The 15,473-nt window shown below is 40.5% G+C and overlaps 1 protein-coding gene across 11 annotated transcripts in view; it reads left to right on the top strand.

The window, feature by feature from the left end:
* Positions 1-15,473, top strand: part of PTPRT (protein tyrosine phosphatase receptor type T) — a 603,119-nt gene that overhangs the window by 149,472 nt on the left and 438,174 nt on the right. For all 11 annotated transcript variants that reach the window (XM_053394030.1, XM_053394036.1, XM_053394029.1 and 8 more), the window contains exon 2: positions 13,537-13,662. In XM_053394030.1, the coding sequence (XP_053250005.1) occupies positions 13,537-13,662 (126 nt within the window). The remainder of the gene's footprint in view (positions 1-13,536; positions 13,663-15,473) is intronic.

Here is a 15,473-nt window from a genome sequence, read left to right as displayed (position 1 = left end):
CTCTTTGCAGTTTTCAAGAATATACAAGAGCTAGGCCAAGGAGCTTCAGTGCTCTGCTGTGAAAATACAATACAGAGTCATAATCACAACCTCAGAGCTAGAATGCCTGCAGAGAGTTTATAGAAGGAGTCGGGGAGGAGTTTATCACTTCTGTGCTGCTTCTCTCTGTGTTCTTCCTTTCCCAGAGAGGAAAGAAGGAAGGAAGGACAGCTCACTACCCAAGAGCTTTGCTCTATATCAAGGTTAAGAAACCTCAGGCCCTGAAGCCAGATGTGGCCTTCCAAACCTACCTGGGCTGCAAGACCATCCTGAGGATTTCACTCTGATTTTCCCTTGACCAAACTAGTATACCATACTGTATCCGGAGGATGAGACACTAATTCACTATGTTGCAAGTTCAGGATGAAGCCCATATTCAGACATCTGTGACCTTAATTTTTTTGATATTTTATCATACCATACTTTTGACAAACTTTCCTAAATTATAATGCGTAAATATATATTCTAATCAGAATAAATAGCATTCCTTAAAACCTAAAACCTCCATTTGTGAGAAATAATGTATCACCTTCCTGTAGGTTAACTGCAAAAGAAATGTTAATATAGAAAGTACAGCTAAACCTTCTCTTTACTTTAATCCTGTATTGAGTGTTGAGTTACAGTATTCTGAGAAATGACTAATACCTTAACTATAGGAAGGTAAATAAACCCTTAGAAATCTTCTTTCAGATAGGATTTTCAATAGTGAACTGTAAGAAAAAAATGTAAGCACAATAGTTTATCTTGTCTCTTCTGATATGAAATAAAAAATCTGCCCTAATAGACTTCCCAGTGCTGACCTTTAAAGGGAAAGATGGAACAGATGGAGCTACACAGATGTGTACTAAATATTAATAATTATTATTATTTTAGCATTTTTGTTGTCTTTTGTCTTAAATGTGTGTTGCAGAGTTTATGCAACATTTTTAAAACAAGAGACAACAAAAACAGCAAACATGAATCTTATGAATATCAGAAACCATTTAGGGAATCCATTCTGAGACCTGCACAGCTTTCTGTTCAGCATTGCTATTTTTCTAGAAAAAGAGATGTTGGTACTCACCGTGAAAGTTTCCCTTGTTCTCTTAGAATGAAATGGTGCCCATCTGAGAGGTGTCAGAACTAAGCTCTGGTGAGTTCTGGCTGAAAAAAGGCCCTGCTTTTATAGTGTTACAGCTGCCGGTTTTGTTTTTGTTGTCCTACATGCTTCCATTATGTTATCTTTACTCCACCAACATCCAAAAATGCTGCAGTCATCAAACCACTTTTTCTTCTATTGCAAATATCTTGGCATTTGTGAAAGTTACAGAATGACTCCACAACACTCTCATTGTGTAGAAGGTGTTTTGTGCAATTTTCCACATCCAGCTGTTAGATTGATTATCCTCTATTTCACGCCTTTCCCCCATCTTTTTGGACAGGAGGCCTGTCACTGCAGTCTCTAAAATAGTGGATAGCTCAGGCAGACACTGTGAACTTAAGTAGCTCCTGCCTCTATTCTCCTAATACTGCCTTTAAAAAAAAAGGTAAAGGACCCCTGACAGTTAAGTCCAGTCACAAATGCCTCTGGGGTTGCGGCGCTCATCTCCCTTTACTGGCCAAGGGAGCTGACGTTTGTCCGCAGATAGTTTTTCCGGGTCATGTGGCCACCATGACTAAGCCGCTTCTGGGAAAACCAGAGCAGCACATGAAAACTCCAGTTATCTTCCTGCCCGAGCGATACCTATTTATCTACTTGTACTTTGACATGCTTTTGAACTGTTAGGTTGGCAGGAGCTGGGACTGAGCAATGAGAGCTCACCCCATCATTGGTGGCGCTGTGGTCTAAACCACAGAGCCTAGGGCTTGCCGATCAGAAGGTCAGCGGTTCAAATACTGCCTTACTTCTCCTAATGTTGTAATATCTCATGAAGTGAGCATTCTGGTATACCAGAGCAGCTTTGTAGGAAAATGACCCTCACATGAGTAGAAGATGCCATCTACTTCCACTTGTGCAACAGGATGTTATTCTCCTCTCTTCTTCCCTGTAGCCTCTGATAACCATCTAGAAACCCTCAAAATCTGCTCCAAAGTGTTAGGACACACTCGGAAATAGTTTTGGGGGTGCATGGGGGACTTCAGGGGAGAGGAAAGACAAGTCCTATTGGGTGAGGAAAAGTCTGGACAACATTGGATTCTGCTCAAAGTAGAGTGGCAACTTATATATATATGACCACTGAGAAGAGCACAAGAGAGAATAAATGTCATGGTGCATCTGCAGCAGCACAACTGTTGGGGTTGGCATTCATCTGTCTCAGGAGACTATGGAGGAGTGTGCCTTTGGAGGTGAGGTCAAATGGTTGGAAGGTTGCAACACCTGCTGTGGCTGTAGAGACCGATACAGGAGAGACATGTTTTGTTGCAGCTGGGGCAGATGGGCAAGTGCCAAAGTCCTGCTGTAAAATGAAGTCTGGAGGAAGAATGGGGAGGCACACAATGCCAGATGCTTGAAGTCCAGTGTGAAGTTTCCACAGTCTGCGTTGATTTGGGGAGCCATGTCATCAGCTGGTGTTGGTCCACCATGCTTCATTGAGTCCAGGGTCAACACAGCCGTCTACCATGAGATTTTGGAGCACTTCATGCTTCCTTCTGCTGACGAGCTTTATGGGGATGCTGACTTCATTTTCGAGCAGGACTTTGGCACCTGCCCACACTGCCAAAAGTACCAAAACCTGGTTCAATGCCCATGGGATTACTGTGCTTGATTGGCCAGCAAACTCGCCTGACCTGAACCCCATAGAGAATCTATGGGGCATTGCCAAGAGAAAGATGAGAGACATGAGACCGAGCAATGTAGAAGAGCTGAAGGCTGCTATTGAAGCATCCTGATCTTCCATAATACCTCAGCAGTGCCACAGGCTGATAGCATCCATGCCATGTCACATTGAGGCAGTAATTGATGCAAAAGGGGCCCAAACCAAGTACTGAGTACATATGCATGCTTCTACTTCTCAGAGGTCCAATATTGCTCTATTTGCAATCCTTGTTTTGCTGATTTCATTTAATATTCTAATTTTCTGAGATTTTTAATTTGGGGTTTTCATCAGCTGTACGCCATAATCATCACAATTGTAACAAATAAAGGCTTGACATATCTCGCTTTGCATGTCATGAGTCTATCTCATATATTAGTTTCACCTTTTATGTTGAATTACTGAAATAAATGAACTTTCCCACAATATTCTAATTTTTCGAGTTTCACCTGTATATATGCTGGGAAAATACAGTTTAAGATGGGATTCTTGAGAGATACTTTATAGGTGGCTAGGCTCACTGGCTATCTAACAACAAAGGCATCTACATTTTAGAAACTTATATATCCACTTGATTTATATAAGACTAGAAGTGTTGCTTCCTGGTATAAATACATAAGAAATATGATAGCTGAGGCACGAATATATTATTTACTTAATGTTTACTTACAAGACAAGAATTCTAGCAGGCAAAGTCAGATTATCTATACACTTCATCTTTGAATCCGATTTGATAAATTTTAAGAAAATGCCATATAAATCTTCAGTCTCTTGCAAAAGAACCGACTTTCCCAGGTTCTGGTGGTTTGCTGCTAGCATAATAAAAGGATGACTATTCAACTTTGGCTAGGCATCTTAAATCAAACGATGGAAAATACAAGCAGTTTGTCTACTGAACAAGAAAAATGCCTTGCAAGATAAACTGTGAGACTTCAGTAGGAAGGCCTGGGTTCAAATCACCACTGAGCCATGACGTGCACAGGGTTATCTCTAAGCTGAATTTACCTTCAGTTGCTGGAAAATGTGGGAGATGAGAGTGCTGTTGTCTGCTGGCAGGCCTCCCATGGACATCTGCTTGGTCACAGTGAAAGCAGGATGGTGGACTAAATCGGGCCCAATGGCCCGATCTAGAAGGACTAATCTTTTCTTCTTATGATTATTGTGAGTCTAAAATGAGAGGGAAACACCAAGATGAAGAGTCTCGTGCTCTACCAACTGAACCTCTATCCATCTGCCATATATGCTGCCTTCAGAGGAGGGGTGTAATGCATATTTAACAACTCTTAATACAAGAGAGACAAATGTGAATCCAGCAAATGTGCCCCCTTACTGTATATCATTGTTAATTATATGTCTTTGGTCAATAAGCCTCTTAAGTGAGTTCTGAGAAGATGACCTTGCGTGCCACGGAGAGAGTAAACCCCATAATAGGGATTTGGGGAGATCAAGCATGAATCTTTTTTTTCTTTCTTTTGCCAATCCTCTTGCATTTTTTGATTTAATTTAGCACGGATCATTATCAGGCAAAATATTTTTGCAAAGCTTTTACAGTTGGAGAGTTTTTGTTTTTTGTTTAGCATAGATGCAATATCTTGATTTATTCAAAACTGTTATATTGGGGGTAGAACCCAAAGACTATCTATAATATCAATTTATGGCAATGGACAGGTTTCTGTGACTGTTTCTATTTGCCATAGAAGTAAAGAGTTTTGGTGTCTGAAGCTGTGATGTTGCTTTTCAGCCTACAAATTGCACTTAATTTTTAATGTTTACATCAACGTGATTTTGTCCGTTTGAACCATATATCTTTTTCATTTCTGCTCCTTTAATTGTAAATAAAAAATGCCAAAAGAAGATTGCAACGAATTTTATCTTTTTGATGCTTTTTAAATATGCATCATATTATAATGCCGAGTCTGCAAAATTATTATCCATGATAGAAATATATACTGTGAAATATATACCTTGTGTTAAGAGCTGAGATAATCAAGTGTTCCTTAAAGTGATGATTGGTGTGTTTATTTTGGATTACCTTTTGCAATTTGACACCACAATATCAGTGTTGGCTATCAAAGTACTGAACTGAATCTCCCAGTAACAATCAGCAGAGGATGGGGCTATCCTTATGCTGCCACAAATATTGCTGTGCTGACCGAGAGAGCTGCAGGGTTTGGCTCAGCGGTTTTGATAATCCCCACTCTAAACTACTCACTGCGACCTTTCTCCTGATTGGCTTAGGGCTCCCATAAATACTTTCCACGGTTATGCTGAACAATCCACATTTTGGGCATTGAAATAGACAGCATTAATTTCACATATCGGAGGCTGCTTCTCAAAACATCTGAATTTTTAGAGGAAAATTCAGTTTGAATATGTGAGCGCATAAGGACATATGCAGGCCCATTGTGGTCCAGTATCCTGTTCTCACAGTAGCCTGTCAGAGGCCTACTGGTATACAGAGACGTACAGCCTCAAACAGTGGAGAAATGACATAGCCATCAAGGCTTGTTGCCTCCTTAAATTTCTATAATCCTCTTTTAAAGCTGCAATGGTTGGTAGCCATTGCTACAGCTTGTGGGAGCGATTTCAATGGTTTAACCAGAGTGACTTGATTTCTTTTCAGCCTCTCCTCTGGAGACTAGCCAAAACTTCACATTCAGAAGCTGCTTTGAGCTGAGTGAGGTCATTGGTCTATCTGCACTGACCCCAGGGGCTCTCTGGGGTTTTAAATATGGAGTGTCTCCCAGTACTACCTGAAAATGCCAGGGATTGAAGTTGGGACCTTCTTCACACAAGGCAGATGCTCTACCACTGAACTACAGCCCTTCCCCAGATTATTCAGGCTATTTTGTATTAGCTCTTGGTAGATGAAGCTTATCAGGTGTGAGGGAATTTTCACAAGTCAAGAGTTTTACAGAGCATCTTGTGTTGGTTATATCTGAAGGAGTTTCTCCACTCCCATCGTTCTGCCCGGACACTGAGGTCCAGCGCCGAGGGCCTTCTGGCGGTTCCCTCGCTACGAGAAGCCAAGTTACAGGGAACCAGGCAGAGGGCGTTCTCGGTAGTGGAACACCCTCCCACCAGATGTCAAAGAGAAAAACAACTACCAGACTTTTAGAAGATATCTGAAGGCATAAGGGGTATAAATAATATATTATTATTATTATTATTATTATTATTATTATTATTATTATTATTAGGTTTATTAAAGTCTCCTTTCCCACCTCATGCTGCAGAAATGTCAACAGCAGAGCAATCCAACTCCCCTTTTTTTCATTGCGGTTTGGGTGGCTTTAGTCCTTTGCCAGACCCTGTCAGCCTCCTCCTGAGGAGTGATGCCAGCATCACTCTGCTGGCATTCAGTATCCTCTTATGGCTGCTGAAAGTGCAAGGAGATAGAAGTGCCTCTTGCAGGTATCTCACCACTGGAAAACCCCAAACTGTGTTTTGGGATGGGAGGGGTTGAGCCGCCCTGGGATCCTGAAATGGCCATGCTGCCATCACTTTATGGTACGGGCCCTGATGCCCCACACCTTTTGCCCTGGTTGGCATGCTTGGCTGGGCTACAGATAAGCCCCACCCGGAAGTGGTGGGTTGAGGATTGCACATGAAATCATTACATCTAAGTTCTGATGGAATGACCATTTCCAACTTTTTTTTGAGCTCAGAACAGTCTATTTAAATCACCCTTTGGAGAAATATAATCAAATATGCAGTTTTGTGAAAGTGCTAGGACACAGCAGCTATGCGAAGGGTTCATTCTTAAAAGGATCTTCGTGGTGCCAATTAAAATTATAATTTAAGGCAAAGCTATCATAATTAATGGGCTTAGCATTAACCTAACAGAACCTTTATCATTCAACTGTTCAATTACTCTTGATCTGAATTTGTCATAAAATTTTAGGGTTTCAGGAAATCTTTGCTTCTATTAATTGCTACTGCAATGGCTGGTAAAGATATCCATTATCTTTTTCCAAGACATTTGCACTCGTTGGTATTGCTTTGACCTTCTTCCTTAATTGTGTGATGTTGCATTGCAGTTCAGGGAAAGAGAGGCCAGGGGGTCCTTGCTTTCTGGAAACATGCTTAGTTCTGTTCACGTTTTTCTCCATTTCATCCTTATATCCCTATTCGTAGGTGTCCTTACCTTTCCTGAAAGGGCTTGGAGAGATGGCCAGAAGACAGAGGACCATGGGTGTAGGAAGTGGTACTAGTGGCACGTGTGCTTACCTGTTCTAGGCCCACTGCAAATCAGATGTGCTCCACTGACAAAACTAGCTAGTAATCAGAGACCTAGAGCCTCTATAATGTGGGTGGATAGTTCTTAACATGTTCTAAACTGTCAAACTTGGATTTAGCCCTTTTCTACTGAAAGGTCTGGTACAGATAATGGTTGCATTGATGCCTGGGAATAAAATTTGTATGTGGAAGTAATTGAGCCCTAAATTAGGAATATTGGCGCAGTTACTGTCCTGCTAGAAAATGAATTTATAGATGAACAACAACCCAATATTCACAGTGTAAAAGTTTCATTCTAGTTAGGGTTGTATCCAGCCATATCTGTGCATCAGCAAAACAGAATTTCACTCATGCATCAGGTTGAGTCCTTTCCCCTCTTACTTGTGCCTCCCCTGTGTGTCCTTAACATCTGCTCTGGAAGGTTTAGGGGAACTCTCCAGAGGAGATTTTGGGAGGCATGGGGAGGAAGTGAAGTCCCTTTGCATGAGCAGTCTCATCTCATGTGTCATTGGATTTCAATGGTTAGTCTTTAAGGTACTTTCCTGCCTTTCCAGCTGTGGATTAACACAGCAAGTGCCTGCTTGAGGGTTGAGCTTGCCCTCAGCAGAGTTCCTAGTTAAGTTGTGGGTGAACATATCAGACGATTCTTCAAACAACTCTTCTTTATTCAAATGCCAGAACAGAACTGAACTGAAGGGCTCAGTCAGCAACGTAACTGTTGCAACTTTCTAAAATTATCCAATCACTGAACGTCACTTTCGATCCTTCATTTGCATACAAACTATCCAATCACTGAACGTCACTTTCGATCCTTCATTTGCATAACTATCTACAGTATCCCCCTGCTGGCCCAGGGTGAGAACTTCAGTACATAACATTCCTCCTGTAGAGTCCCTGGGGTCAAGGTTGTACCTATCTCAGTTTTCCAAAAATGCAATGCCACAGAAAGTTTTTCAATGTTTTTGTGAAGGTAGTCATCTCCTCTCCAAAAAGTGCTGTGATGCTCCAGGTTCAATCTGCAGCATCTCCAGGCGTGATACCAAGCCTGGACATAACTATCCTTTTTAATCTTAGGTAGGGTGTTCCCTACATAGGTTTAGGTTTCTACCCAACAAAGTTATCCCATGAGTGCAGGGACTTCTTCTCGCACAATAGAGCTTTCCTCTCCTTCCCCTCCTCTGCACAATTTAAAAGTAGTACCATTTACCCAATGAGCCTAGCTTAATTTCTTCTCCTTTTCCAGTGCTCTTTCTTTAGAGAGTCCACGAGTTTTTGACATTGGATGACTTTATAAAACATTCTACTAATTGGATTTGTTAAAATAAATAAATCAAAAGCTAATTGGTACGTGCCCTGCCATTATTTTTGCTTACTGAATTAGATATAATGGCGTGAAGTCCTTTTTATCATATTTGTGCACTTATTTAAACACCCCCCTGGCGCACACTTCTGCAAATTCAATTATAGATTCAAAGAAAGCACTCAATTTATGCAAGGCTGGTTTACATTTAATCCAGGGGCAAGACTCAGTAACTGATGATAGGTCTGTTCAAAATTAATTAGGATCATTCAGAGGAACGGCGGCATTGTTACCAGCGCACAATGTAAAACAGGGGTTATTTCAGCCTTTGCCGTAATGAGTCACAACTGCAAGCTTGTTGTGGGTCAAGGGAGCCTTTGTTTATTTGGGTTTCTCTTTCCATGCTGGGAGGTCACTTGTTCTTTGTCTCGGCTTCATGTGGGACAGATTAATAAGAGGATTTCCACAGGAGGGTGCAAATAATGCAGAGAAGCTGAATGTCTTCTTTGTTTGCATCAGTATTCACCCAGGAAAGTGTTGGGTGGGAACCCATGGCTGAGTTGTTTTGTTTTCTCCCTGCAGGAAGGGTGTCCAAAGAAGGAAGTCAGATGAAGGTGACATTTTGCAGCTCATCAACAAGTTGAAATTTAACGTGGCACATGGGAGAAAGGTCTTTGAACAAAAATATGTACCTTCCCTTAAAATTGCCTCTGTGCCAGAGGACTGGACAGTAGAGATATAGAGAGCATTTCCATAGGAGTGCCCTTGAAAGCACCTTTGGGAGCAGGTTCAAGGAGAGCATGGTTGAAAAGATGCAGCTCCCTGTTGACAGCCAAGGTGCCTCTGAATGCCAGTGTCTGGCAGAGAAGCAACAGGCAAGGGACATGGTCTTCATGCTTTGCTCATGGGCTGACCATTGTTAAATTCAGGCTGTTGGACTAGATGAATATTTGTTCTGATTCAGCAAGACTCTTTTTCTTTTCTCATTCATTTCTGTAAACTGTATCATTTTCTTTATATTTTCAACCAACTCTCAACTACTTTATTTATTTGCTGCAAGAAATATATCCTCTGTCCTCCTTCCCTTCCAAAATAACACTTCAACTGCTCATATTATAAATGTTTCTTAGGGGTATTTGAAATGTCTAAATGCACCCGTTAGTTAAGTGGTTGGTAGGTAGGTTTGTGCGGGATGCAGGTGGTGCTGTGGGTTAAACCACAGAGCCTAGGACTTGCCGATCAGAAGGTTGGCGGTTCGAATCCCCGCGATGGGGTGAGCTCCCATTGCTCGGTCCCTGCTCCTGCCAACCTAGCAGTTCGAAAGCACGTCAAAGTGCAAGTAGATAAATGGGTACCGCTCCAGCGGGAAGGTAAACAGCGTTTCTGTGCGCTGTTCTGGTTCGCCAGAAGCGGCTTAGTCATGCTGGCCACATGATCCGGAAGTTGTACGCCAGCTCCCTTGGCCAATAAAGCGAGATGAGCGCCGCAACCCCAGAGTCGGCCACAACTGGACCTAATGGTCAGGGGTCCCTTTACCTTTACCTAGGTAGGTTTGTACTTTGTTTTTAAGACTGTATATTGACTTCTAATATTTTCGTACCATGCCTGTTTGAAACCAATTGCACTGATAACCAATAGCTATGATAAATGTCCAAAATTGTAGGTAGCCTCTGAGTTGCTTTTGATGGGGTGGGGCTTATACCTAAGTCCTTCTGCAACACATGAATGTACCATTTTGCAAGCAGAAACCTCTTAGGCTAGTGGAACAGGAGTGATGGATGGCTTATTGCACCATCCAGTGTGTTACCAAAACCCTGATAGCATGTTTTCACTCAAAATTCGGCAAAGTGATGCCATCTAATTATATGCATGTGTACTTGCTCTTCTCCTTGTTCTTGTGCATTATCTTAACCATAATGTTGTTGAGGAGCACTCGTGTTGCCATAAGTAATTTTAGCAGCAGATGATAAATAATGCCGTAAAGAACATGATCTCCTCTGATCTACCGGTCTTTAGGATAGCTTAATAATGGTGATCACAATAAATACATTGAATAATTATTTGAAGTGACATTTTCCCTGCAATAGTCTGAGCTTCTAGAGAAAGATAGGAGTCTTTCCATGTATGTGCATAAAATACATTCTTCTTTATTAATTTCTTTTAAAATCTGTTAATCCTCTGAATGTGTCCAAAATCCAGATACTAGTGTCACTCCTTGTTAGCCCCAATTAATATGTGAACGTTCTTCCATATTCTTTGCAGCTGTCTGCTTCATGAGATAATGATGCCCTTTATGTTATTTCTGTTTACTTGGTTTACATTGTGACATTGACAAGCAATTAAACATTGGCCCGTTGTAGAAGTGTTTAATTACATTGTTAAAACAATTTACACCCCAGGGAACTCAGCCAGAGAACTCAGCCTTAGGGGGAATATTCAAGGTGGGACTTGGTATGAAACGGGTTCTTAGAAATCCATTTGACAAGTAATTATTTTAATAGTACATTAGAACTTTGTGAGCAGAATGGACAATGCTTATGTGTTTCTGCATATTTACGTGGAAGGCACAAAAGTTTCTGTATGAGACAGTTGGGCCCTCTTTGCATAAAAAACCCTGATGTTCCTGTTCTCAGCTCCTGACAATTACAACATTTTTTAATCTGGTCTTGAGAAATCTCATTTTGCCTCACCTTCCTCTACTGTTGTTTGTAAAATAATCTTTGATTGCTTACTTCAGTTTCATTATCCTTGCAATTTTCCTTCAATTTATGGAGCCATTATTGCTTGTTTTGTTTTGTTACTTTTTACATTTTCATAGAATCATAGAATTAGAAGGAATCCCGAGGGTCTTGTAGTCCAACCCCCTGCCATGCAGGAATTTGTTTTGGTAAATATCTATTTATCTATTGTCACATCTCCCTATCAGCTCTTAGGGGGAAAAGGCAGGATTAGGTCCTGCTGCTGCTTTTTCAGGGGTTACTCTGGGAGCTTATTTCCTAGATGTGGTGAAGCAATTGTTTGAATGCTTTGCCCTGAGGCCTACCAGCAGAAGCCACATAGACCATCCTCCTTTGATTCAGTGGGGTGCATGGGTCAATGAAAGCACCCTTCATGAATCTTATCAAAATTCTCTTTTTGCTTTCTTCCAAAGAAGTCAGGTATGTTATTCAAGAAGCATCCTCCCAAAATGATCTTGACATTTTGCTTTCGCTGAAATTTGGTTACAACTCTTAAAAATCAGCCCACAAAAGTAGCCATGCATAAAGATGCTTAATTACCTATCTATATTTGGAACTCATCTAGAGTGCTTAATTAATTTAGCTTTGGGCAATCTTCATAAGGAGAAGTGAAAGCAGGAACTAGTCCCCCCCCCCAGTAGTTAGAAGAAGAATATGGGATGGGGGCCAGAGAGTGACTGTTTGAGTAAGTCATCATCAGACATTTGTGTTTTTATTTCCTTGTAATGTTTTTAAAATGAAGCAGATGGTGAATACTGGACAGAAAGACACTGAACCCTTGTGCCAACCCTCTCTTGTCTAATACTGAACCACTCCAGTTTAGTTACACTGAATTTATCAGGATACGTACATGGAGAATGTGGCTTCTAGGAAGGATGTGGCTTCTAGGGCATCCCTATAGCCCTTTTGGTTGGCATCCTGCAGTCTTACTTGGGAGTTTCGCTTGCAGAGCAAGTCAGGGGTGTTTTCAACCCTGCTAATTTGCTTTAAGAATTTCCTCAATTCCAAAGGGTGAACAGAATTCCAACTTGACTGGAGGAGGAAACAAAATATGTCATACCTAGCATGACAGATTAATAAACTCCAGTTTCCGTAGGAGAACTGGGACAGGGATAGCTTACACTGAATACTGGATGCATTCATTTATGACTTTTTCTCCTGAATGCTAAGCAGGTTTAATAGTGACTATGTGATTCCAGGTTGCGTGTGGGCAATGTGGTACCATGCAGATTTTGTGGGACAACCACTCCTGTCCATAATCGGTGGGGCTGATGGGAGCTGGAGTCCAATATCGGCTACTGTTGCCCTAGTGAGGAACATTCTCTAAGATGGCAAGCAGAAGTTTGTGCTATGTAAACCATCCCTTTTCGGTAGAGACTGAAAGTTCCAGGTCTTCTATCAATAGCCAGGTCAAGCAAGCATGCATTTCTTCCACATATGCCACGAAACCTAGTGTGGAGCAAAAGCACCTCTGCATGGGTACTGGTGACATCAACTGCTCATGGGCCGGATATGCTGGCCACTATAATCATCTCTCCTTCCGTGACGATGTATTGTAAAACATAATTTTCTCTAGAAGGGTTGCTGCGCCTGCAAATTTCATACACTTCTGTGAAAAGGGGGGAAGTCATAAAAGTTTTAGATTCCCTATTAAACTGAACTTGGGGGGGCAGAGCTTTGTTTTTAACAGATCTAGATTGTGCTAATACTTTATTATCAGTTGTTTATGAAAATCTTGTAAGTTCATATTCATATATAAGCATGTGGCAATATCAATGCCAGAAGAGATTTCTTTTGGTTTTAATGCAAAATTCACCTGGAATGGGGGAGGGATTAAAGTAGCCATTTGCTAATGGTACTAAAAATAAATCTGGACCTTAGTGTACAAAAACTAGAATAGAAAGGCACATAAAACTAGGAAGACTTGTAACTGCAACACTCTTTTTTGCACTTTCAAAGGGAAACCAAAGTGGCAAGGGAGCACCAAACTTTAATGTGCTGCTTATTCAAATATGAAGTTGTCTTCTTCCCCTCTGCGTGATCTTTTATGAACATTAGGTTTTACTGCACAATGCCTCAGGGACTATTAACTGAGATATGAGCACAAATCTTCAGATTAATGTGTGGCATATGACACTACTATCTATATTGTGAAGATTTAAAGCTGTGACTAGGAAAAGTGACCTAAGAAACAATTGCTTATTAAGTTTTTAAAAAAGGCAAGCCATATGTTCCAAGTATACATTTAAGACTCAGAAATCTTTGCTATATACCCCCAGGGCAGTGGAAACAATTTAATGCTCCAGAAATTCATTTTATTTTCCCCCTGCAAGTTTTTTTAATATAAAAGGCACTGATTTAAATGGCGTAACATAACGAGACAGAAGTAATTAAGACAAAAGTATTTATTCATCTCTTTTCTCCTTAGGTGGTTGTTCGTTTGATGAACACTACAGTAACTGTGGTTATAGTGTGGCTCTGGGGACCAATGGATTTACTTGGGAGCAGATTAATACCTGGGAGAAACCAACAATGGATCCTGCTGTCCCAACTGGTGAGTAAAAAGCATGCTGGGTAAGAAAGCCTCTAAACAAAATTATTTATCTCGGGGTGAGAACTTCCAAAACTGCGATACGGGCTGATGTTGGCTGATACGGGCAGGAATAACAAGTCAGCTTATCATATCATTTTCCAGAATAGTAGACATTACACTTTGGCATTATAAGCTAGGACACTTAGTAACATTTGTCATTGCCCATAGTATGTTGGTTTTGAATCCCATTTCCCCCACTTTCATGTAGCAATTTGGATTCAAAATGTAAAGGCTAATCACCTGCCTATTGTCAGTCAAATCTTCTAGGAACAATGCTAAGTATTGGTTTTAAAGTCCTATATGGCTTAGGATCAAGGTATCTCAATTGTCTGCCTTCTTTCATATGAACTTGTATGCTACAGAAGATCTGCTGGAAAGGCTTTTTTGTTTTGTTTTGTTTTGTCAATGTCTGAGGCACAGTTAATGATGAAACAAAAAGGGGATTTTCAGTGGCTGCACCCAGGCTTTGGAATTCATTTTCCCCAGGAGATACATTTAGCCCCCTTCATTGATGACTTTTCAACATCAGAGAATTAAACTTAACCTTTGTCTTTAAGAGCTGGCTTTCTGTTTCCTATTTCTTAATAGTTTTATCTAATTGTAATGGAAGTTTCACCTTTTTGAGTAAAATTGTGGCTTGGTTTTATTGGCTCTTGAAGTGGTTTGCTAGCTTTGCAATGTATGTTTGCGTTATTGTTTTTAATGGTTAATGCAAACTGATTTGAGTAGATAGGTAGGGTAACAATTGCTTAAATAAAGAACATAAATTGTATTGTTTAACCAGTTAGGTCTTTAGAAAACTCGGTTCACATTTTAGTACAAAACCAAACCTGCATTACATCTGATTACTGTTTTTAATAGTAACATCTGACAGAGTAAAACAAGATTAAAGGTTGATACAATTATCTACATTAGTTTCTACAAAGCACACTCTCAATTTCTGTGTTGCCACAGCAATATTCACTGCATGATAAGTAACAAACTTGTCACTGTTAGACAACATATAAACAATCTAATAAGGATCATTGGCATTAATGAAGGAGATGAAAGTTTTCTAATATAGCTTTCCCCTGGGTCATCATACAGGCTGCGCCAGAGAACATAATGACAAATATTTCCAGGTAGTCTTTGATCTACATATGTGGTGGTTGTGGGGATGATTTCATTAATCTGATTGTATATTGATTTGGCTCTGAGAAACCCAGGTAATTCTCAATCCATTGTAGAGTTCTGGATGTCAACAAACCAGGGACACAATTTCCTAATTTTTGCACTTTCCCCCCATGTACTTAGAGAGATTTGTGTCTGAAATAAATGATGACACTCCGATTAACTCTCAAATGTGTAACCTATGTTTGACACGCCTTTGACTTGATTTTGAGAGACAGCCAACTTTAATTTAATTAAATGTGGTGCATATCACCTATTATTTTACTATATTACTTTTCTCTGGCACCCCCTTTTCTGATAGGACTGCTGTTGACTTTATTGGTGGTATTTCTGCTGTAATAAGCCAACCTGATGCTCACCACCACAGCGAACTGTTCAGGATCCACTAAAGTGACAAAGAATTTCATTGAAGTTGACTTTTGCAAAATGGGGGTTTCCCACTTTAACTGGTGCGAAAGTCATTAATTGTTAATTATATTTCTTTGCTAATACCAGTATTGCCTTTTGGAGGACAGGAAAAGTTAATTTCTTAAAGGATGTGAGGTTTAAGTGCAGTTTCTTTTAAGAGATTGGTTTGATCTGCAAAACGGTGTGAAATCATG

Source organism: Podarcis raffonei, chromosome 6 (genome assembly GCF_027172205.1).
Source record: "Podarcis raffonei isolate rPodRaf1 chromosome 6, rPodRaf1.pri, whole genome shotgun sequence".
Taxonomy (NCBI): Eukaryota; Metazoa; Chordata; class Lepidosauria; order Squamata; family Lacertidae; genus Podarcis; species Podarcis raffonei.
This window is presented reverse-complemented; position numbering and strand designations above follow the sequence as displayed.